Below are 25,675 nucleotides of genomic sequence, written 5' to 3'. Positions count from 1 at the left end.
AAAAAAAAAAAGAAAAAAAAGTCTGTTATTTCATATGTCTGCCTTCACCGGGTTAAAGAGGCAGAGCAGGGCCGTTTACAGTGAGTTGAACATTTGGACTTGTTTTAATGAGTCATTGACATAACGCTGTTTAAGCAGCGCACCTCCTGTCACCCTTTGAAAAGACTGCTAAAATCCAGCTGCTCTCTGAGCCGCTGCCTTTTCCTGCCTTGATTAATCTCATATGCTTCTTGACATGCCCAGTCCCTGCAATGCTCCACTACTGCTTGGGACGAGTGTTTGTTTGCTTCTTCTAGATCTCCCTCTAGCCTTATCTTTCCTGACATGATGATGTTTGAGAAAGACTCATATTAAACTTTGAACCAGGCGGAATAAAAGGTTCATCCTGCTTTCTTTTACTTCCACCATTATAGGGCTTCCTCTCCTCAAGTGCTTAGTCAGAGCGTGACCTCGAAAACCAAAACAAGCTCTCTGAACAGCAGGTCTCTCGATTCCCCCCCCACCCCCCTTTCAGTGACAGATACAATGAATGAATAAGGGGTGCTCTTTCATTTTATTCGAGGTAACTTGCGCTTAATTTCAAACAAGAAACCGGACTACTTGATGAGTTAAGGCTTCCTGGGATACACTCTGTATATGTTTTTTCCCTTTCTATTCATTTTTAGCAAATAAGCAAAATAAATAATGAAAGCATCAGAGCGACAGAAGAATGCACTTAAGATTTTTGAACATAACCTTGAGAGATGCAGACCTGGAATCCACTATTTCACTCTATCTTGACAAGGTGTCTATATTGAAAGCTAAAGTGCTGTAAGACCTTTACATTTAAAGAGTGGATAATGTGCTGTGCATAGAAGCTGGTTTGGGTTTAAACAGCAGTGTTGTATAGCAGTTATACATATCACATTCATAAATGTGTCCTAGAGGCATGAAATCCTGAAAACAACTGTAGCTGTTTGATATGGCGAGTTTCCAACTAATTCATCTGTTTGCATAGATTTTGTGTATTTGCTACAGAATATTTTTGTATAATTATGTTGATAGCAATATGAAAATGTTTTTCTCTCTATTTTCTCTAAACGCAAAAAAAGAAGAAAAAGGATTATGCATAAAAACATCCTCGTACATGTTGTATTCTTCATAATAGCTCTTTATATCCATTTCCTATTTATTTTTAAGCATGCCCCACTTAAACATTGATAAACACTCCTTCAGCAGCACTCCACACAGAAGTGCTCTACTGCTCTCTCAAGGACACTAAGTAGCAATGCACACACTCATAGGGATTCATGGTTTCTGCAGCCTTCTGCACAGAATAGAATAGAATACAATAGAATGGAATACAATTGAATAGAATAGGTTTGTGGTAAATGTTGTACGTACAGTTTAAAAAATATATATGAGTGTATGTGTAGGTGTAATATGAGTGTGTTACTGTGTGCAATATGAGCAATATACAGAACAATGTACAATACCGTACATAACTGAACTGTGCTAAAATATTATGCTATTTACTGGATAGATTTTTAGCCTGTAGTGAGAAATACAATAAATAGCCTACTAACTATAAACACATCTGGAGAATTGGTGGGATAGAAGACTATTTATAAGAAACATAAGACATGAAAATTATAGGCTAACATAAAAGTAAGTTAAAATTCTAGATGAAAGTCATAGGCTAATTATGATATCATAATTTCATTTTTTATCTAATATTTTCTACTTCATCTCATAATGATGATCACAATATGTCACAATGTTAATATGTCACAATGTTAATATGTCACAATGTTAATATGTCACAATGTTAATATGTCACAATGTTAATATGTCACAATGTTAATATGTCACAATGTTAATATGTCGACCTCGAAAACCAAAACAAGCTCTCTGAACAGCAGGTCTCTCGATTCCCCCCCCACCCCCCTTTCAGTGACAGATACAATGAATGAATAAGGGGTGCTCTTTCATTTTATTCGAGGTAACTTGCGCTTAATTTCAAACAAGAAACCGGACTACTTGATGAGTTAAGGCTTCCTGGGATACACTCTGTATATGTTTTTTCCCTTTCTATTCATTTTTAGCAAATAAGCAAAATAAATAATGAAAGCATCAGAGAGACAGAAGAATGCATTTAAGATTACTGAACATGACCTTGAGTGATGCAGACCTGGAATCCACTATTTCACTCTATCTTGACAAGGTGTCTATATTGAAAGCTAAAGTGCTGTAAGACCTTTACATTTAAAGAGTGGATAATGTGCTGTGCATAGAAGCTGGTTTGGGTTTAAACAGCAGTGTTGTATAGCAGTTATACATATCACATTCATAAATGTGTCCTAGAGGCATGAAATCCTGAAAACAACTGTAGCTGTTTGATATGGCGAGTTTCCAACTAATTCATCTGTTTGCATAGATTTTGTGTATTTGCTACAGAATATTTTTGTATAATTATGTTGATAGCAATATGAAAATGTTTTTCTCTCTATTTTCTCTAAACGCAAAAAAAGAAGAAAAAGGATTATGCATAAAAACATCCTCGTACATGTTGTATTCTTCATAATAGCTCTTTATATCCATTTCCTATTTATTTTTAAGCATGCCCCACTTAAACATTGATAAACACTCCTTCAGCAGCACTCCACACAGAAGTGCTCTACTGCTCTCTCAAGGACACTAAGTAGCAATGCACACACTCATAGGGATTCATGGTTTCTGCAGCCTTCTGCACAGAATATAATAGAATACAATAGAATGGAATACAATTGAATAGAATAGGTTTGTGGTAAATGTTGTACGTACAGTTTAAAAAAAATATATGAGTGTATGTGTAGGTGTAATATGAGTGTGTTACTGTGTGCAATATGAGCAATATACAGAACAATGTACAATACCGTACATAACTGAACTGTGCTAAAATATTATGCTATTTACTGGATAGATTTTTAGCCTGTAGTGAGAAATACAATAAATAGCCTACTAACTATAAACACATCTGGAGAATTGGTGGGATAGAAGACTATTTATAAGAAACATAAGACATGAAAATTATAGGCTAACATAAAAGTAAGTTAAAATTCTAGATGAAAGTCATAGGCTAATTATGATATCATAATTTCATTTTTTATCTAATATTTTCTACTTCATCTCATAATGATGATCACAATATGTCACAATGTTAATATGTCACAATGTTAATATGTCACAATTTTGACTTTTTATCTCTTTATGACTTAGTAGCCTATCTCATCATTTTGACCTCCCTCGGAATTATGAAAATGAGGAAAATTGTATAATTTCGACATTGTTTCGGCATTGTTTTTTTTTTCATGTGGCAATAATGGGCTTCCATACACCATAGCAGTTTAGGTGCCACTGAAGTTTTTACAAAAATCCAAGTTAAAAAAAAAAAATCTGTGTTTTTTTTTAAACAGGAAGCTATAAGCAACTGAAGTGTTTCTCTTCATGCACAAGTGTTTAACGTTCATGCATGGAGTAGGAGTACACTTTATGTGAAGTACACTCTCCATTTTTAATGACCTGAACGAAAATTACGAAATTACTGCTGAAAGTACGGGTGCTTGGGCTTTTTGTGTTTTACCTCCAGTGCAGCAGGTGGCGCCAATAGAAATTAACGCTCTAAACTCCGCGACGTCACGTCACATGACACAACACGCCTGTTTGAAACAGTAACGAAGGCGAGTAAAACTTGTTTAATGTGAAGGAATATGATATAGCTTAAACAAAATAGGGTTTGCTCAGTTCTGTGATTTTGTGTGCACTACCGGCAAAAAATAGACATTAAATGGAAGGGTAATTCTTTAGTTCGTCCTGGTAAAAGGCAGTAGAACAACTGCTAGAACTATCTATTCATGTCATCCAGCAAAGCAGACACAATGAACCAGTAACGTTAGCGTTATTTCAGCACATAAAATCTAGGTGATTATTTCAGTCAGTCGCTGGTAAAGATGGCGAGCCCGCTGCTGGAGTATGAGACGGAGATGTTTCTGAGTTTGTTCAGCACAGACGGACTGCTGATCACAGCTGAGGGGCTCGGGATCGACCGCATTCTCTTACACTTCATGAGAGTGTATTCAGAGGAGGGCAGCCTGGTGCTCCTGTTAAACACAACCACTCCTGAACAGGTGGGTCAGGCTGATTTATCCTGTTATACTGCAACTGATATACAGTAAGAGAGGACAGCGTTCGTTGACATGGCAATACATCTCACGTATTTTACATTTAGCTAATTCTGGTATAATTATTACCGGTATGCATGTCGCTTGTATATGTTCATGTGAACTGCAAAGGACCTAAAAAGTGATACAAAATTGTAAACCTGATTGAAAGGCTATAAAAAGTTACAGAATCTACACCATGCACGAACATTTTCATTATATACATTGAATTGTTATGCTTAAGCCTGTAAAGCCTGACACATAAAATAAAATAAAATAAAAAATCCGAATCTTTTGAAATGGAACAGTTTATTGAACCTTTAGACAAAATATTTATAATGAGAAGTGAGAATATGATACTCTAGGAGGGAAATACACCTCCGTTTTTTTTTCAGAGGCCCAAACAGAGCAAAAATATTCAATTTGGTGCAGGTGTTGTTATTTATAAGGCCAAAAGGTAAGATGCAATTTTGATAGATTGTAATGTAAATCAATATAGCGGTCTACTTACATAAAATGCTTGTAAATATCATTTATCACTCTATACCTCTAAATAATATGTATTAATAATCCATAAGATGATATTAAAATGCTTAGTTTCATGGCCAAGCTCTGTAGTTTTAATTGTGGGGGGCAAGACATAATTAAATGCAAGGCATTGATGAATCTGAGATACAAATAAACATTCCTTGCATTTTTAAATGATTTTTATAAATAAATAAATAAAGTATGGATAATCAAGTAAATTACTTAAGTTCAATAAATGTTTATCTTGAAATATTTGAAACAATATAAACAATATCTAAGGTAATGCTTACCATATAAAATGTTTTAAAAAAAACATGTGAATAGTGACCTGAAGGTGGACATTTTTAGAATTATATTTTACTTATAAAAAAAGTAAAAAGTTTTGATCATGTTGCTAATTTAGAGGCCTTTGACATTCATGTATCATATATGATGTAGTAGTCTTTATAGGGATAAAGTGATTCAATCATAATAATGATGAATGTGTGTGCCTGTTGAAGGAGTATTTTACAGAGCAGCTCCGTACTGAAGGGGTGAGTCATCTTCCCCAGACTGTGACCAGTGATGTACATAATAATGAAAGATATAATGTGTACACTAAAGGAGGAGTTCTCTTTGTGACCAGCCGCATCCTAGTGGTGGACTTCCTTACAGACCGAATTCCTGCTCACCTCATAACAGGTCAGTGGAAGGCTGTTGGGAAAACAACTGAGCTATACAGACGTTTTTCAATAATGTGTTGCTGGACTAAATTGTCTTAATGCGTATTTGAACAGGAATCCTGGTGTATCGTGCGCATAAGATCATTGAGTCTTGTCAGGAGGCTTTCATTCTGAGACTTTATCGGCAGAAAAACAAGACCGGGTTCATCAAGGCCTTTACGGACAAAGCCACATCCTTCTCTTCTGGCTTCTGTAAAGTCGAGCGTGTCATGAGAAACCTGTTTGTGAAGAAGCTCTTTCTTTGGCCAAGGTATGACATTTTATTTTTGTTTTACTCTTGAGTATTATGATTTTTGTAGGTGAATGTTTTTTATAAATCAGGTGTATTTGCAACGCTTTATCTGCTAGATTTCAAGCATCAGTAAACACAACGCTGGACAAACACAAGCCGGATGTGGTGGAGCTGCATGTGTCTCTGACTCCAGCGATGAGAGCCATTCAGAGCTCTATTCTGGACATCATGAACGCCTGCTTGAAAGAGCTGAAGCGCTACAATCCCACTCTGGAAGCAGAAGACCTCTCTCTGGAGAACAGCCTGGGCACTTCCTTTGAGAAAGTGAGAAAATACATTTCTATTGTGCTATTGATAATACTGTACATGAGGGGGAAAAAAATCACTATACCACAAAAATTTTTTTTAAACAACATACAATAATAATAATAATACTGCATTTCCTATTTAACTTATTACCGTATTGGCCCGAATATAAGACGACCCTGATTATAAGACGACCCCCCTTTTTCCAGATGTACCTTTTGGAAAAAGGCTTTTTAAAAACCAAATCTTGTTTTTTCTCAGTAAAACACATTTTGTCTTCAATTATTTTCATATTGCATATTTTTCCTATTTTAATTTTTGTTTTGAAAGTATGGCACGCCTCATGCAGCTGTTAGGTTTTCTTTCTCTTTTGTTTTTACTCGCGATATTTACAACACGCATTACATTACGTATTTCATGGCACACTCGTTTTATGCGTATTTGGCGCCACCTAGTTGTTGAGGGTGTATTATTGACATGTCAAAGTCTAGACCCTGAATATAAGACAACTGCGTTTTTTCAGTTGTATTTCCAAGAAAAAAATATCGTCTTATATTCGGGACAATACGGTATTTTATTTATTTGTTTCTTTTCTACTCCGTGACCTTAGATTTTGATCTTAAATTAACTATGGTTATTACTACTATAACAAGCACCGTCCTTCGGATGAGACGTTAAACCGAGGTCCTGACTCTCTGTGGTCATTAAAAATCCCAGGATGTCTTTCGAAAAGAGTAGAGGTGTGACCTCGGCATCCTGGCCAAATTTGCCCATTGGCCTCTGATCATCATGGCCTCCTAACAATCCCCATATCTGCTGATTGGCTTCATCACTCAAGCTGGTGTGTGGTGGGCATTCTGGCACACTATGGCTGCCGTCGCATCATCCAAGTGGATGCTGCACATTGGTGGTGGATGAGGAGATACCCCCTGACAATGTAAAGCGCTTTGAGTGCCTAGAAAAGCGCTATATAAATGTAATGAATTATTATTATTATTATTAAAGCGTTATTATTGTAAACAAACTATTAACAATCGTTTTCGCTAACTTAAAGCGGAAATAAAATATAAATATTAGATGAAAAACTTGAACGAAAATTAGAAATGCTGGTTTGGCAACTAACTGAAATAAAATAATTTTAAGTTTGAAGTACAAAAATGACTAAATCAGAAATAAAATTGTTAAAAAATGTAATATAAATAATTTTTACTTTTATATTAGAAATGTTTTTTAAATATTAATAAAAAGAAAAAGTGCATAACAAAATTACTCAAACTAAAATTAAAATTAAAACTGAAATTTTTAAAAAAAGCTACTATAAAAGTTCATAGATGATACTAAAATAGCCCTGATTTAAGAGTTTTAATAGTTCTTGATGATGTATCGATGCCTGTCAGCTGGACTCATGTTATACGCGGAGACGTCATGATGATTGAGTGTTAGTCTCTTACAGCTCGTATGAGGCCGGTGCCCGTCTCCATGGTGCTGAGGCGGGTGTCTCCGATCTTCACAGCCAGGATCTGAGCTCCTGGAGCGACACCGTTTCGCTCGGGCTCATCAGGGAAGTGACCCGCTGCAATGCTAGCGACGTGCGTCCCATGAGCTCCTGCAAACACATGCTGATCAGTGTAAAGCGTCTCAATGATCAATTTCTATACATTTCATTATCATCAGTCTCACCTCCGCTGGTGACAATACACAGAGTATTTCCTGTGGTGGGCGTTCTGGTGCACTCTGGCTCCCGTCGCATCATCCAGGTGGATGCTGCACACTGGTGGTGGATGAGGAGATACCCCCCTGACAATGTAAAGCGCTTTGAGTGCCTAGAAAAGCGCTATATAAATGTAATTAATTATTATTATTATTATTATTACTAACATATTGGCTGTTTATTAGTACTTATAAAGTCACATATTCTGCATGACCATATTCTACATCCCTAATCCTACGTAATACCTAAACTGAACAACTACCTTATTAACTGTTAATAAGCAGCAAATTAGGAGTTTGAGGCGAAAGTCGTAGTTAATGGTTTGTTAATAGCGAGAATTGGACCTTAAAATAAAGTGTGGCTAATAATACAATATAAATATGTATAATATATTTATTGTATATATAATATAAATAAAACATAATACTATTATATAAATTAATAATTTTTTTATTTATTTTAATAGTGTTTATTTATTTTTATGAAAATCACAGTGGACACTTCCACTTATTCATTGTACTGTACTATGTAAACTATGTAAAAAAAAAAATCACAATAACACAAAAACAAATTTTTATTATTACTAGTATTATCATTATTATTTTAAATGCAGTAATCATAATAATTACATTATATTTTATAATAGTGATAAACATATTCTAAATGATGATTGTATTAAATAATAGTTATAAATAATTGTATTTATTTTTATATTAAAGCGCCCCTATTATGGATTGAGAAAGGAAAACTTGAAATCGCATCATATGACCCCTTTAAAACGAATCCCAAGCCGTTTCATGTGACATCAACATGAAACATTAGCATATTGCCCGCCCACTTGTTGCACGCTCAGACCCGGGAAAACTTGAAAATGCAAATTCATTCTTTGCCACTAGGTGCAGCTTTTTGAGCGGTAAAAATAGCTGTTTCCCTGGTAACGGCTGTACACAAAGCAGCACTGCCCTCACAAACCCTGCTTTATCAGGCATTACAGGCTTGATGAAATGAAAATTAAATGACCAATCGCCAATCGGACCAATCACAGCAGATTAGCGTCACGCAAAGGAGGGGTTTGGAAAAATGAATCATTGAGCGAATCGTTTGGGAGTCGTTGAGCAAGTAAGGTAAAAATAAATGCATATTATAAGACAATGAAAGTGTTTTTTGACCTTGCATGCATGTCAACCTGTTGTTGGGGACTCTCAAAACCAAAATACGAACCTTTCATAACCCATAATAGGGGCACTTTCATTTTTAAAAAGTGCTGTATTGCTGAGGCAAATATAAATAAGAAATTATTTAAAAACAATTTAAAACAAAAAGCAAAAGAAAACAATAAAACAAAAAAGAAAGATAAATTAAATAAATTGTGAGTTGCTGACCAGGTTTTTTTTTTTTTTTTTTTTTTTCAAATGAAGACAATTCGTCATTATCTTGACCCACTGTGGCATCAGCTGGGGTCCAGGACCAAATCTCTCGTTCAGGACCTGAAGATTTTAAGAACCCTTCTCCTCTACCTCACTCAGTACGACTGTGTCACCTTCCTCAATCTGCTGGAGTCTTTGAGAACCAGCCAGAAAAGTTTCGGTAGTAATTCAGGTACAGTCAGCTGATCTGTTGCTCTATTTGAACTCTTCAGAGATGGAGCAAATTATTGTCTGTAAAGGCCCCCTGATTCTTTTTTTTCTCCTGTTCTGAATCAGGTTGGTTATTCTTGGACTCAAGCACATCAATGTTTGTAAATGCTCGCAGTCGCGTGTATCGCATTCATGAGTCAAAGAAGAAACTTAAAGTTGGAGAGACTGACCAGAAACAAAGTGCCCTAGGTACAATATGTTTGATGTGTAGTGTTTCTTCTAAAAGGTGTTTACATACTTTGTTTCAGATTTTTAATACACGTGCATACTAGTATCGTGTTTTCTATTTATGTATAAAACTAGCCCCTCCAATAAGAGAGCTTGTGCTTGAGAAAAATCCAAAATGGAAAGCGCTAACAGAGGTGCTACGGGAGATTGAGAAAGAAAACAGCAACTCTGAGCATGAACCAGGTAAAACCATTTAACAGTAAAGTGTTTCATTATAACCATTCATATGCAAAGCATCAAGTTAAATTTGTGGTCTGTACACCAGGCCGTGTGTTGATATGCGCCAGTGATGACAGAACATGCGCTCAGCTGAAAGAATATATCCAAAAAGGAGCAGAGCAGCTACTGAATCGCCTTTATTCACGCACCATTGGAAAAGAAGATCCTCAGCCTGATTTACTGAAGCTTGACAAAGGCTGGCCCAAGAAGGACTCCGCTAAGAGCAAAGGGAAAAATGGGCGGCCTAAAAAAACCAAAACCAACTCAAAGAGACGAACAAAGAATGAGAGACCGTCAAGAGTCTCTCAGATGGAAAGGCAGGAAGATGGAGCTGAAAAGAACCTAATTGGAAACAGTGAAGATGAAGGAAGGATGGCTGAAGAGGAAGAGGAGGAAGAAGAAGAAGATATTCTTCTTGATCTTTCTTCCGATGACTACTATGGCATTCTTAAAGAGCCGTTGACTGTCATTCACCCATTGAAGGGATGCAGCGACCCGTACAGTTTGACACGGGTGTTGCATGAAGTTGACCCTATGTTTGTTGTTTTGTATGATGCTGAACTCAGTTTTGTGCGGCAACTTGAGATTTATAAAGCCAGCAGGCCAGGAAAACCTCTCCGGTGTGTATATTGGCATGGAGCAAATGTATATTCTAAGAAACAATTAATAGTACTCAAAGTTTGGGGTTGGTAAGATTTTTAAAATGTTTTTGAAATAACTTGTGCTGACCAAGACGGCATTTGTTTGATCAAAAATACAGTAAAAAGGTAATATTGTCTCACATTATTACAATTTAAAATAACCGTTTTCTATTTTAATAAATTTTAAAATGCAAAATTTTGTAATGGCAAAGATGAACAGGCATTATGTCAGTCTTCAGTGCCACATGATCCTTCAGAAATCATTATATTATGTTAATTTGGTGCACAAGAAGTGTTTTTTTTATTATTATTAATGTTGAAAACAGTTGTGCGGCTTAATATTTTTTTTATTACAAGATTCTTTGATGAATAGAATGTTCAAAAGAACAGCATTCATTTGACACATATTTTATAACATTATAAATGTTTTTATAATGTGACTTTTGAATTTAATACATCTTCAGTAAATAAAATATATTCTTATATGAATAATTAAACTTATTTAGATAAATAATAAAAAAATCCTTATTTAGATTTGATATAATATATTTAACTTTCCTGATTGTTTTCCCCTCATGTTTAGTGTGTATTTTCTTATATATGGAGGCTCGACAGAAGAACAGAGGTATCTTACAGTCTTGAGCAAAGAAAAACAAGCATTCGAGTACCTCATAAGGTTAGCTCAATATTTCCTATTTATCTGAGTTCAACTGCATTATCTTTTTGTGACACTGCTTATTTTAAAAACTGCTTTTTTCTTTTTAAAATAGGGAAAAGGCCAGCATGGTTGTGCCAGAAGAGAGAGAGGGTAGGGAAGACACCAACCTAGATCTTGTCCGCAGTCAGGAACCTGCCAATGCTGCCACCAACACCCGCAAAGCAGGTAAACATTCATTGTTCCACTTGACGTATTCATACAATATGGTTTTGTCAGTTCAACATGTAATGTGCTGAATAATGGTTGATATGTTCAATTAGGGGGTCGTGAAGAGGTTAAAGAGCCTCAGCGAATCATAGTTGACATGCGGGAGTTCCGCAGTGAGCTTCCTTCCCTTCTGCATCAACGGGGTCTCGACATTGAACCCGTCACCTTAGAGGTTGGCGACTACATATTGACTTCAGAGATCTGCGTGGAGCGCAAAAGTGTCAGCGACCTCATTGGTTCCCTGCAGAGTGGGCGTCTCTACACACAGTGCCTCTCTATGACTCGATTCTATCGCCGTCCCGTGCTGCTTATCGAGTTTGACCCCGCGAAGCCTTTCTCCCTGGTGGCCCGCAGTGACTTTCGTCAGGAGATCTCTGCCAGTGACGTCACCTCCAAACTGACCCTCCTCACCCTCCATTTCCCCCGCCTGAGGCTGCTCTGGTGCCCGTCTCCCTATGTGACAGCAGAGCTGTTTCAGGAGCTCAAACACGGCCGCCCGGAGCCTGATGCTGCTACAGCTCAGGCCGTTACTGCGGAATCAGAGATGGTGACAGAATCAGCAGACCTGTACAACCCCGGCCCTCACGACTTCTTGCTACGTATGCCTGGAGTCAATGTGAAAAACTTCAAGAGCCTTATAAAACACGCTTCCTGTCTGGCTGATCTTATAACATTTAGTCAGGAAAAGCTCAGTGAGATATTGGGCAGTAGTAGCAACGCCAGGCAGCTTTATGAATTCCTACACAATCCAATGGATGTGGTGCCTGTTCAGAAAAACAAGTAGACATCGTAAAGAAGAAAAGTATTTACATCGTAATCTCAGGTTTGTTAATTGTGCCTTGTCAAAAGGGATTAATATTCATATCTATTATGAAATTGTTGTGTAAAATGCAGTGAGTGAATTATTGTATTTCTTAATATTGAAAGGGATAGTTCACCCAAAAAAAGAAAAATCTGTCATTAATTACTCACCCTCATGTCGTTCCAAACCTGTAAGACCTTCGTTCATCTTCGAAACACAAATTAAGATATTTTTGATGAAATCCGAGAGCTCTCTGACCCTCCCATAGACAGCAAAGATCCTAACACGATCAAGGTCCAGAAACATAGCAAGGACATCGTTAAAATAATCCATGTGACATCAGGGGTTCAACCGTAATACGAGAGTACGAAGCTACGAGAATACTTTTTGTGCGCAAAGAAAACAAAAATAATGACTTTATTCAACAATTCATCTCCGCCTCACTCTATAGCGCCATTTTGAAGAGTATCACATACGTATGTAACGTATGTACGCAGATACGTTGTTTACATTCAGATCAAAGTGTAAACAACGTATCTGCGTACATACGTTGCATACATTGTTTACGTATGTGATACTCTCCAAAATGGTGCCAGGGTGATTCAGACGAATTGTTGAATAAAGTCATTATTTTTGTTTTCTTTGTGCACAACATGTATTCTTGTAGCTTCGTAAAATTACGGTTGAACAACTGATGTCACATGGATTATTTTAATGATGTCCTTACTACGTTTCTGGACCTTGATCGTGTTAGGATCCTTGCTGTCTATGGTAGCGTCAGAAAGCTCTCGGATTTCATCAAAAATATCTTAATTTGTGTTCCGAAGATGAACGAAGGTTTTACAGGTTTGGAATGACATGAGGGCGAGTAATTAATGACAGAATTTTCATTTGGGTGAACCATCCCTTTAAATACCTTGTTTGTTAGAATCAAACTTTCCATTTTGTAATGACTAGTGACATTGCTGTGTGATATTTAAATGCAGTTATTTGCTTATTTTAATATTTAATATTTTCATTGGCAAATTCCACTCTTAGAAAATTGTCATGAATAAAATTAATTATTTCTGTAATTATCCCTGTGTATTCAACACAAAATTTACTCACCCCAACATTGTTCCAAAACTGCATGTTGCTCTTTGGCTACTTTCATAATGACTCACTCTTTCCTTACAATGAAGGTGAATGGTGACTGAGAAGTAAAAGTAAAACTAAAATTTATATGTTTGCGTTAACTGTACCTTTAAACATTTCGGTGTAAATTAAAAGTAATTGTATTAAAAGTAAATACATTTTAAGTAAGTTATAACATATACAAAAAGACAGACGGAACACTGGCGCCCCCCGATGGTGACTGGCCTATAACACCGCTTTGCGTCACAGAGTTCAGACGAGCATCGGCCATCTCACTTCCTCAAAAAAAACTTGAGTCCCAAAGAAAAACAGAAGCAATCCCTGGATACATGGGTGACCACATCAAGGATAGTTATGTTGCATTAAACCAAGGGGCTACGACAAGCAAGCTAGACACAGCTATAGGGAACAGGGTAAGAAGCGACATTATATGGCAGTCAGAGATTTAATGTGTAGCGCTGTAGTTCTCGTGCTAGCTTGTTTGCTGATGTGATGATTGAGCTATTGACAAACACGGAGCATGACTGTCATGTACTCCCGAGGTATACACGCTATAATAAAAACATAAACATGAAATAGTGAGTATTCTCGGATGAGCTTTGAATTACTTGTATGTCGCGAAAAAATAGATACTTAGTGTAGGTTACTAGCATGCTAACGTACTGTATTATCTGTAAACATTGAGTTTTGTTGTTTGTAGATCAACTGCTGTTTCACATGATGTTTATGCTAAGACAGTGGGGTTTACATGTTGAGCCCCTCAGTGTCAGATACTGTAGACAGAGGAGGAAGGGTCTGTTGATGATTTAAGCATCTGTATGGCAGAAAGGTTAAACGCACTGGAAGTTTTTGCATCAAGTTTGTGTCTCATTGACTCTCCTGGTGAAACTGAAACTCCATGTGAATGAGTGTAAACAACCAGGTGTAACTTTATATGGGAAGCTCTTAGACTCCTGGCATCTCCACTTCATGCCACTGCAAGTCATGAATGTCAAAAAAATCATATTCTGTAGTGGATGCAAGATTTATGCTCTGTGATGTGTTTTTGATTCGAAATGTATAGTTTGCAACCAAATCGAGATTTCACATGCTATTATTTGCTTGATTTTTTTGGTTTCATGCAAATTTAGTTTTTACCACGTTATCCACATATCTAGATTTCTTATAAATACAGAAATCAATATATTTTTTTACCAAGTGTATCCTGTAGTCTCAGCTATTGACTATGATCCCTAAGTTTTGATTACTTAACCAGGGGTCCTCAAACTTTTTCAGACAAAGGACCTCTAGGAGAGACCTACTGCATAAAATTGAGTGTTGTCTGTTCAATAATAGTGTGTTTGTTTAGTATCATATTATTGTTACTGTATAATTATTATACTTATTGTGTGAGAGAATGATACATTTAGCTCAGAGTTCTTATCATTAATTAAAACTATGAACGTTTTTGTTAACTGAAATTAAGCTGAATATAACATAAATATAATAGAATATGAACTGTAATGTAAATATTAAATGAAAAACTACATATGGAAATCAGAAATGTTGTAAGTAACTGCAATGAAATAAGTTGACTTAAGTGCTTAAGTACTAAAATGAAAACTGAAATACGAAGAAAGCTAAACAGAAATATAAAAAAGAAAGTAATAAGATGACAACAGTACACAACAAACTTAAAATGAAAACTGAAAATATAAAACAAAAGCTAATTCAATATATTAATTAATGCTTTATAAATGATACTAAAATAACACTGATTATTAGCTGTACTTTAGATTATTAACTTTTACTTTGTTTTGGGAACTTTTTTTTATTTTAATTCAAAAAATATTTTTTTATAACATTGGCAGACCTTCCTGTTGTTCCATTGTGGACCCCCTGTTAAGGACCCCTATTTTACACCATGTCTTTTGATAACTCGCTTGACTTTAGGATGTACACTGGCAACTGCATTAAAATGCTATATTTGTACATATCTATATGTAACTGGGACATTTCATAATGGACAAATTCTTTAGTGTACATACATAGACTTTTTATTGATTCCCCACATGAAATCATTAATGGACCATTTGTAAAAAGTTAATCTTAAAGTTTGTCATTAACCTCTCTGAGGAAGTTGAGCACAAGTGCTGGGCCGAAGTAAACGAAACATTTATCTTGTGCCAGCCCACCTTGTTACTCTCCTTTGATGAACACATGGAAATCATTGCTTGTGTTTCCAGCACGACACATGAAAAGGATCAAGCATCTGGGTTTGCTTTTTAATTGAGGTTTGATATTTTCCAGAGTATTTAGTCATGGCTCATAGTATGCTGTCTCAGCAGAATCAGGTTCAGATCCCTGACATTAAAGCCACTTGAGACAGATTAAATGTTGGCCACTGTGAAGGAGAAGCTATTGTGCTAATTAGGGTGAATGGAAAACTAGAGCTTGAGGGCACACCTTCCTAAAGGAAAAGCAAAGAGTGTTGTAACTTCCTTACTAGAACAATGCTTATTCCAACAGATATGAAACAAGAACTAGTTTAGTTATTAAAGTCACTTTGTGGCTGATTGATGTTTGATCAGTATATTGGTTCAATTAAAATGATCAAAGCATGATATACTGTATTTTATTGTTGTTTTTAACAGTGTTGTTAAACAGTGTTCCTGACATTTTACACTGGTAATCCTGTAAAATATAATCCATTTATATGAGTTTTAGCAATGCTTGATGCAGTTTTTTGGTTTGTAATATTTGAATGGTGGTTATTAGTCACTGAAAACTCAGACTTTACTCACCCTCCCGTTGTTCCAAACGCAAGACTTCTGCTCATCTTTGGAACACAAATGAAGATATTTTGAATATTCTCTCATCGTTTTTGTCCTTTCATTGACAGTACACGCAACCAAAATTTCCAAGTAGGGGTTTGTGATGGTTATCGTCTGCAATAATATCATCATTGTTGTTTTAAGGCCATGCGGTTTTAATGTTAACATTATCAAGTAGCCTATGTCCCTGACTTTGCAAAAAAAAAAAATCCAAAAGCATTCACTGTATGATGAAGTCTATTAGAATGCAGTTAGAATGCCCCTATAATTCAAGTTATGAAAGCAAAAAATATCCCTGTATAGGCTTTTGATTTTTATATTTATATAGTTAAGTAATATCACACACATGTAACAGTGCCGTTTTCCTCAATATTACAGTGTGCGTGTGATCGCAAATGAGATTTTAAATTTTTAAGTTAATATTGAGTGAGTTACATTTTAGGCACAATATTGTCTGTTTTTCTTTCTTTCTCAGATTCACCAATGAAAACAGTTCCAAACAAAGCTGGAGCAGAACATTTGTGCATTACAGAGCAACACTGCGGTGTTTCATTCCTGAATGAATCTGTTTTTGAACTAATCGTTTGAGTCAATGATTCAATGATCAGTTCATAAATACAAACAGTCACTTGCTTCATTTCTAAATGAATCCGCCTTTTTAAACAATTTGTTTAAAAATGTAAGAATTTAAAATGTTTACATTTTTTGTCAGTATTGTACACCCCTATTTCCAAGCTTCAGAAAGTTTATAAAGACACTGTAAAAGTAATCCATATATACAGAAATTGGTTTAATACAAGTCGTCTGAAGAGGCACTATTGCTTTATAAGATAACAGATTTAATTTAGGCTTTGATCAATGCACATATAGAGCTCATCAAATATTGCAAACACAGAATCACAGGGTGATTGCTTAACATGCAAAATCTATTGAGATTTTTTCTCCATGTCAAACATGGTTGAGCAATGTCTACATGTGCTTTTTGAAGCATGGAAATTTTGGTTTTGTGAACAAAAAGTATGAAAGAATATTAAAAATATCTTTATTTGTTTTCTGAAGATGAACGAAAGTCTGGAATGACTTGAGGGTGGGTAATGATGACAGAACGTTTATTTTAGGGTGAACTGTCCCTTTAAGTAACTACGCTGTGACCTCTCCTGACGTCAACATTGAAGGCTGGTCATTTCTCAGTGAGGTGCCATTAGTTTACCTGCTTAGTTTTGAGCAAACATCTCTAGATCTTGCTGTTTCTATAGAAAACCAAGTGATTCTTTTGTTTTTTTCCTCGCTCCTTCTTAAGACATGTTGATGTTTACTATAATTGCCTTCAATAACAACTGAATTGATTGTGATAGTTTGGCACACACTGTTATAGTTTGAAGTGTATGTGGTTTGAGGGTTGTATGGAAAATGGTTCAGCCATGAGCTCTAACAGTGAGGCATGCCAGAAACAGCAGACCACAGAAGCAGAACAGCCCCCGTTTTTCTTATGTAAGATATACATTGTTATTGTAACTGTCCTTAAAGAGTGTTTCTCATAGATCACTGTACCACATATTTAATGTGGTGTAAGCCAGATGTGGACTGCTTGAGTGTTATTATTTGACGCGGTGGATCCACATCAGACGGCCGTCTTCAGCTTTGCTTAATGGCCTGGACTGGATGTGGTGGATGACATGCATGTGTCTGGAGTGTTGTCTTATGTACAGTGTTGAAGTGTAATTATTGAATATATTTTATATTTTTATATCAATATTGCCATGGCAATTTCACAAGTTTGTGGCCAGCTTGTTGCTTCGTGTTGCGTCACCATTGCTTGTGGCGGTGAGTATGCCACAGATTGAGCTAATTGCATGCAAATATTCACATGGTGTGAGTGTGACATTAAATCATATGCTCCATAAATGTGTCCTTCCATAGAATATACATTTCTAAATAATAAACAATATTTAGTATGACATTGCAATTGAAAATCAAATTAAGATACTGGCAGGGAAATAGTTAATTTTACTGCTTATATATATATATATATATCTTTTAGGCTTACATTTTAAAATGCATTCTTAAACTTTTCAGTGTACTTAAGTTTACATTTGACCTGTCCTATTGTGAGTGATCACTAAACAGTGTACTGCTGAGAGAGCGAGAGCTCCAGCAGCGTGAGTTTATTTGTGTGGGAGGCTGCTGTATCCTAGCAATGGTGACTATCAAGGACTAATAGCAGAATTCATAATACACACACAGTGTTTTGGATGTTGGCACGCTGCCCTTCAAAACATAAACAATTTGTGTATTGTGTTGACTGTCAACCAAAAGATCTTACAGTGTAGAGAATGTCAGAAATTCAAAAATAAAGAGGACGAGTAGATGACATTTGCTGGTGTGTTATGTAAGAATACAATGAGGCTTGTAGCTGCATGCTTTTGTGCACGAGTGTTTGTTTGCAGTATGTCATGTTCAAATCCCTGATTGGTTATTGGTTTGAGTCATTACTTATTATAGATACTTAGGGTTAGGGTTCATTTTTTATTGTCATTTATATAGATCACATCCTGCTTTGTTGTATGGATGGATTTGCAAATGCAAAAATGTATTTTGTTAGAAAACAAGAACAAAAAAGCAAATTACAAGCAATAAGACCAAGATAGAGGTGAGTGCTTGAAGTTCAGGTACAAACAGTGCAAAACGCTTCAGAAATTAAAAAAGGGAATAGTTTTCACTGTGTTCATAAATACACTGGTCTTTATTAAAACTACTGTTACTCAGTGTACAAGTTACAAGTTCAGTTAACAACAGTGAGTGATTTTCAAAACTGAGCGTTTACATGAATACTCGCCAAAACAGGCATTTTGTCATCATTTTAGTGCTCGCAAACGATTGATTGCAATTAATCGTATCCAAAATAAAAGTTTGTTTACATATGTGTGTACTGTGTATGTTTATTATGTATATATAAATACACACACATGCATGTATATAGTTGAGAAAAATATTTTTTATATATTAAATATATTTATACATGATATAAATTATATGAATATTAATGTATACATGTAAATACATTACATATTTTCAAAATATATACTGTAGGTGTGTATTTATATAAACAATAAATATACACAGTACTACACACACATATTAGCTTACGTAAACAAAAACTTATTTGGGATGCGATTAATCGTGATTAATCGTTTGACAGCTATATATAACTTTGTGTGCATTTGGCTGATTAAACGTGATAAACTGCACAAAAACACTGATTATGTTCTTTTTATTGATTGTTGAGCTTAATAACCCTTTTAATATCAAGCACGCCACACTTTACTTCCTCATTCATGTTTCTTTATCACTGCGTTGTTTTACTCTAAATTTTGGTAGTTACTAGTATGACGCTTTTTGCGGTTATTATGTGTGAAATGGCAAATTATGCATGTACGCAAAAAAAAGCAACATTTTGTTGATTTTGCATCATATTTAGTGATCAAAGAATCTCAAAAACCTGGAGGGAGTAGATGCTGCTAACGTTCTCTTTACTCAGAGGTCATATCAGGCCATGCGGTTTTCTTCCAATACTATCCGTCTCCATATCAAAACATGCTTTGGGAACTTTATTAGGTTGGGGACCGCATGTCCCACAATGTTTTACTCGATACATTTTTGTGTAAATGGCGTGAGTCATTGATAACCCAGTACAAACAGCTGGAATTCGTATTTAAAAACCTGCCCTTTTTTTGAAAGGCTGCATTCGATGTTCCAGGCAGCTAAAAGAATACATTTTTTGCCTTTTTTTTTTTTCGGGGGGCAGGGTGGTGTGTGGGATGGCTCAGAGGTGGTTGAATGTGGAAAACCACAGGAAGAGGGGGAACATTTTTTTTATGCAGAATGTGATGTTTGATTTGTTTTAATGTTTTAAGTTAGGAAACCAAATCCATCACTGGCAAAATCGAGTTTGTTAGTTAAACAGAATCCATCACCGTCCCCTTGTGCAGATTTGGTTTGAGATCAGTTGCTGAATTGATCCGCCACTGAAATTTGTATTGTAAAATGAACAACAGAAAAATTAGCCTCTCAGTTCCCATGTGACAAGAGGTTATGAATGGCAAGTGTTTCATGGGAATGGATGATTGTGGTTTGTGCTGACGTGGTCATAGTGTATTCTAGCATTTTACAGCACCATGGTGAGCGCTGTGTTTATGTTTTTATTGGTTTCACATCTAAACCACTGGGATGATGTAAAGTTGAGTAATGATAGGCTAGCAAACACAACGTCTATTCATTCACCGTCTGTCTGTGGAAAGGCTCGTTTTTATTATTTGTTAGCGCTTTGATAGATGTGCTACAGCAGCAACTGTATATGCCATAGATTCAACACATCCTCTGTGTTTTTGGTCGTTTTTCATGGCTAAAGTGATATTACAGACCTTATACCACATCCTTGAACTATTACATCATTTCCAAACTCCCCATTTCACTTACGATTTCGTGTATTACTAAAGCACAGTCTGCCTAACTTGGACCAAATTCCTTTGCTTATCTTTTGCTGTTTACTTTTTTCTTCACTTGAATCTATACCGACATTGTCTTTTGCAGAAACTGAAGTGAGGAGCTTCCTGTGACCATATCGTCTGCTGATCCCCAGCGAAACCCTTGACTCCTCACTGAGGAGACATGGAGGACCAGGGGGATGCTGGGATTGGGGGTTTGTTGGCACCCAGCCCACAGAGTGAGGCTGTAACCCATGAGATGGGCGAACTGTCCCTGCACCCCGGCCAGAGGCTGCCCCCCCTCAACGAACGCAAAAATGGTATGTCACTTGCTATGATGCTGAATAAAAATTGTTGAATTGAGTCATTTACATGAATTAGCGATGCACAATATATCATTACCATCAGTTCTTGATTAAAATGTAATACCCTAGTGAAAAATAAATATACTAAAATGTATTTGAAATACATTTATTTCATTCTAAGTATACTACAAATACATTGACATATTTATGTACGTAGTAAAATACCCTGTAATTGTACTTTTAGTATATAACCTGGTATACTTAAAGTCTGCTAAATTAGAACAACTACTTTTGTATTTAATGCTCTTTAATTGTGCGGAAGTAATGCTGAAGTCCAACTAAAGATATGCTGAGGTACACTTTAAATATATTGCGTATAAAGACTGATATTATTCAAAGATCATACAATCCTCATCAATAGTAATATTAAAACACATTTTAGGCTTAATATTAGGAAATGTGCATTGTGCACAAGTAGTACTACAAATAAAGTTTAATTATCATTTTTTTGTCAGTAAGTCTTGATCGACTTGTTTGTAAATATGTTAATAGATTTGAACTATACTTAGTATGAAATAAATGCATTTTAAATATATTACTTTTTTACTAAGGTATATATTGGCTGATGTTGGATATTTCATTGCGCATAATGATTTTCACTTTTAGATTATCGTTGCCATCATCTAACCCGCATATAATGTTTAAACTCTAAATCTCTTTAAAAATCAAAATGTTGTAATACCTAAATTCATTCACTTGTATAAATTCACTTTATTGTTTTTTTTTGTAATACACTTGTTCAGAAGTTTGGGGTCGATAGGATTTTTTAATGTTTTTAAAAGATGTCTGATGCTCATCAAGTCTTTGATCATACAGTAAAACCAACCATATACTGTGAAATATTATTATTAGTGCTGTCAAATGATTAATCGTGATTAATCACATACAAAATAAAAGTTTTTGTTTGCATAATATATGTGTTCTGTATATATTTATTATGTATATATAAATACTCATACATACAGTATATATTTTGAAAATATTTACATGTCTATATTTATATTCATATAATTTAGATTATAAATAAATATTTTTAATATATAAACATATATACACATATATTATGCAAACAAAAACTTTTATTTTGAATGCGATTAATCACGATTAATCGTTTGACAGCACTAATTATTATAATTTAAAGTAACTGTTTTCTATTTTAGTATATTTTAAAAATTTAATGTCACATAATCTTTCAGAAATCATTCTAATAAATGAATTACTGCAAAAAAAAATTTTGTTCTTAATATTTTTTTTTGAGATACAGTTTCAGGCTTCTTTGATGAATAGAAAGTTCAAAAGAGCAGCATTTATTTAAAATATAAATCTTTTGTAAAATAATAAATGTCTTAACTGTCACTTTTGATCAATTTAATACAACCTTGCTGAATAAAAGAATTTCTTTCCAAAAAAAAAAATACATTTTTCTGGCCCCAAACTTTTAAACAGTAGTGTAGACAAAATAGTCAAGCATTTTTTGACAATAATGTAAATATAAAAATCAGCCGGTGAAGATGTTAGTAGTTAACCTGCAGTTGAGACAAGCCTAGTTTATACTTGACACATCTGATGTGAGAAACGGCTGGCTTCTGAGACTTTGTCTAAAAAGAACAGAGTGGTACAAAGTTGTTTGTCCTTCAACAAAATCACAGACGATATCTGATTTAGATGTCCCTCTTGGCTAAATGTTCACCATCAGTCAGATTTTTTTGCCCATTTTTGGTGAATTTATTGTGAGATTTCAAATTGGCCCTTGTTCTGGAATGGTATTCGTTTGCCCGGTTGTAATCACAGCCTGCATAAATTTAGCTATTTAATTTTGGCTCTCTCTTTTTGCTGCCTAGTTCAATTCACGCCACATCCTGATTAGTTTAGCCTCTATTTCCAGTTGATTAAATAACCTTTTATTTCTGTACGCGCCGAAAATTAGAAGCTCTTTTTCCATTCTGTCTTGATGCACAGAAGCAGCCTCCACAATCCTGACATTTCTTTGCCTCTTAGTTTGGGCGCAGTCTTTTGATTGACATGTGAAAGGTCACAGGACAGCTCTGTCTGCATGCGGTGGCTCACACAGCTCTGTGAGGGCTGCTCCTCTAGGTCTCTAGCTATGCTGAGGTCACACCGTCACAGCGAGTGGAAATGTAAACGACTTTGGCAGAGCATGGCCCGTGTCAGTTACTCATCCTCTGGCTGTCTGTCAAACAAGATATTTACCGTGTTGATGAAGAGGAGGGTTATTTCAACTGAGAGCTATTTTATGTTTTTTGCTGCTCAGATCTCAAAAATAAAGCATCCATGATGCACTCGTCCATACAGAGAACGATCATCGTTCTTCTAAACTACAAAAAGGAGCACTTTTTAATGATCTAGAATTGAACTTCCAATGGCAGGGAGGGGTTAACAATGGTCGGTCTGGTCTTTCTGCTCCCTCCTCTCTGTCTGCTGGTGGAGCAGATGTTGTCTCCTCTGAGCGAGTCCCAGCTTCACTGGAGCTGCTAACAGTGAATGGAGAGCCCTGAAGAACGTGGTACTTGTGCTTTTTTCACAAAGCTCTGGTGCTGTCAGGAGCCTGCTTTAAGATACTCTGAACGTGAGGCAGGTCGGGCAGACAGCATGGCCTGCTTAGGACTGGAGACTCACAGCATCTGCAGAGGAAACTTCATACCAGGTTCTGCAGCTTGCTGCTCGGCTCTGAGAGGTGGATATCATTCTATCGCTGAGCGGATATAGGTTTAGACTATTTTGAATAGATTTTACTGGCTGCCTGAAGCTTTGTTTGCCAGGTTTTGGTTTAATGGAAATTTGCATGACAGCATTTGAAAAAAGAAAGCTACTATTGATTGGCTTTTCATGAGAGAGCTATGTGCATTACTCTGCTGATAATCAAGGTAATCTGCTGAAAATGTTTGAGATTGTCCATTAGATGCACAACAGGAAGGTCAGTGATTGTTTAAAGTGCCCCTATTATGGATTTTTGAATATTACCTTTAATGCAGTGTGTAACACAGCTCTAAGTGAATGAAAACATCCTGCCAAGTTTTAAATCTGAAAGTGCACCGTGTATAAAGTTATTGTCTCTCAAAAGAAAGAGTCGACTCTGAATCATGTTTAAAACGAATCCCAAGCCGTTTCATCTTGACGGCAGCATGAAACATTAGCATATTGCCTGCCCACTGTCTTTTCTCGTTAGTCTGAATGAAAATGCAAATTCATTCTTTGCCACTAGGTACCGCTTTTGGAGCTGTAAAAATAGCAGTTTGCCCGGTAACGTGTACACAAAGCAGCACTGCGCTCACAAACGCTGCTTTATCAGGCATTACAGGCGTGATGAAATAAAAATTAGACCAATCGGACCAAGCTTTTGGAGCGGTAAAAATAGCTGTTTTCCCGGTAACGGCTGTACACAAGGCAGCACTGCGCTCACAAACGCTGCTTTATCAGGCATTACAGGCAAGATGAAATGAAAATGAAACCAATCACCGCAGATTAGCGTCACGCAAAGGAGGGGTTTGGAAAAATGAATCGTTGAGCGAATCGTTTGGTAGTTGTTGAGCTAGTAAGGTAAAAATAAATGCATATTATAAAACAATGAAAGTGTTTTTTGACCTTGCATGCATGTCAACCTGTTGTTGGGGACTCTCAAAACCAAAATATGAACCTTTCATAACCCATAATAGGGGCACTTTACGATAATAGCATTTCCATCTAAACAAAAGGCACGGCATAGATTGGCATGATATCGATGCATAAAGCTACTTATTTTCAAAATCGGCTAGTTAGTTAATAGACCTTAATGAAGTCCTTTATAATTTGGCTGGTTTCAGTTTCACCCAAGTTTGATTGGATGCATTTCATAGGGGTTGTTTATAGAAGATGTGTTGCTGAATGGAACAGAATGCAAAAACTTGAGAGATAATTAAAAACTTTACTTGAGATGCTCAAAACACAGCTTTAGATGTGATGCTACTAGGCCTGTCGCAATAATCAATATATTGACTTATCGCGCAATATATGTACATGACCGGAATAATTTTTGGTGACGCAATATATCGCACATTATATTTACTTAAAAATGTATGTCACCATGTTTTGTACATTCCACTTGCGCTTGTGTCTTTTGCAGCTTCTGGTACATAACGTGGTATAGTCATGAGGTGCTAGTTCTCATTTAAAAAATGCTTCTACAAACAGTTTCATCTGCAGATATGGTCTTCTAAATATTCTTAAAATTAAAAGTTTGTTGTCATTTGGAAGTGTGTAGGCCTTCTTGCATTATTATGCTTTTACATTATGATTATATATTCAGTGGCATAAAATGATCTTTAAAATGACAATAATATCGCTTATCGCAATTATTTCTGGGGCAATATATCGCACAACAAAAAGTTGTTATCGTGACAGGCCTAGATGCTACAGCCAAAGATGTCCGTCTGAATGTCTGTGGCTTTGCAAACAGGTAAAGAACAGCTCATTGATTAGCCACACTAAAGGCATCAATACCAGTATTATTATTTGTATTATTATTATTTAAATTGTTACACTTTTGTTCAAAAGTTTGGGGTCTGTAAGATTTTTTAATGTTGTTGAAAGAAGTCTCTTATGCTTGACCAGCCTGCTTTTATTTGATCAAAAATATTAGCAAATTTGAAATAACTGCTTTCTATTTTTATATATAATAAAATTTAATTTATTCCTGTGATTTCAAAGCTAAATATTCAGTCTAAGATTTTTTTTTTTTTTTTTTTACATTGGA

General features: G+C 35.7%; 2 protein-coding genes across 4 annotated transcripts in view; both read left to right on the top strand.

Annotated features, from left to right (window-relative positions):
- The first annotated feature begins 3,681 nt into the window (after positions 1-3,681).
- Positions 3,682-12,299, top strand: LOC107734247 (DNA repair endonuclease XPF-like). Its single transcript, XM_016546160.1, has 11 exons — positions 3,682-4,145; positions 5,207-5,387; positions 5,483-5,678; positions 5,777-5,984; positions 9,096-9,276; positions 9,381-9,503; positions 9,618-9,725; positions 9,808-10,381; positions 10,986-11,078; positions 11,173-11,285; positions 11,381-12,299. The coding sequence occupies exons 1-11, from the start codon at positions 3,969-3,971 to the stop codon at positions 12,109-12,111; spliced, it is 2,685 nt and encodes an 894-aa protein (XP_016401646.1). The 5' UTR covers positions 3,682-3,968; the 3' UTR covers positions 12,112-12,299.
- A 942-nt stretch (positions 12,300-13,241) lies between these two features.
- LOC107734216 (MKL/myocardin-like protein 2) overlaps positions 13,242-25,675 on the top strand; it is a 42,311-nt gene continuing 29,877 nt past the window's right edge. For all 3 annotated transcript variants that reach the window (XM_016546110.1, XM_016546113.1, XM_016546109.1), the window contains exons 1-2: positions 13,242-13,676; positions 20,667-20,880. In XM_016546110.1, coding sequence (XP_016401596.1) covers positions 20,745-20,880 — 136 coding nt within the window. In that variant the 5' untranslated portion in view covers positions 13,242-13,676; positions 20,667-20,744. The remainder of the gene's footprint in view (positions 13,677-20,666; positions 20,881-25,675) is intronic.

The sequence above is a fragment of the Sinocyclocheilus rhinocerous genome, unplaced genomic scaffold, assembly GCF_001515625.1.
Source record: "Sinocyclocheilus rhinocerous isolate Xijiao unplaced genomic scaffold, SAMN03320098_v1.1 scaffold820, whole genome shotgun sequence".
In the NCBI taxonomy this organism is placed as follows: domain Eukaryota; kingdom Metazoa; phylum Chordata; class Actinopteri; order Cypriniformes; family Cyprinidae; genus Sinocyclocheilus; species Sinocyclocheilus rhinocerous.
Note: the sequence above shows the minus strand (reverse complement) of the source record. Positions and strands in the feature narration are given on the sequence as shown.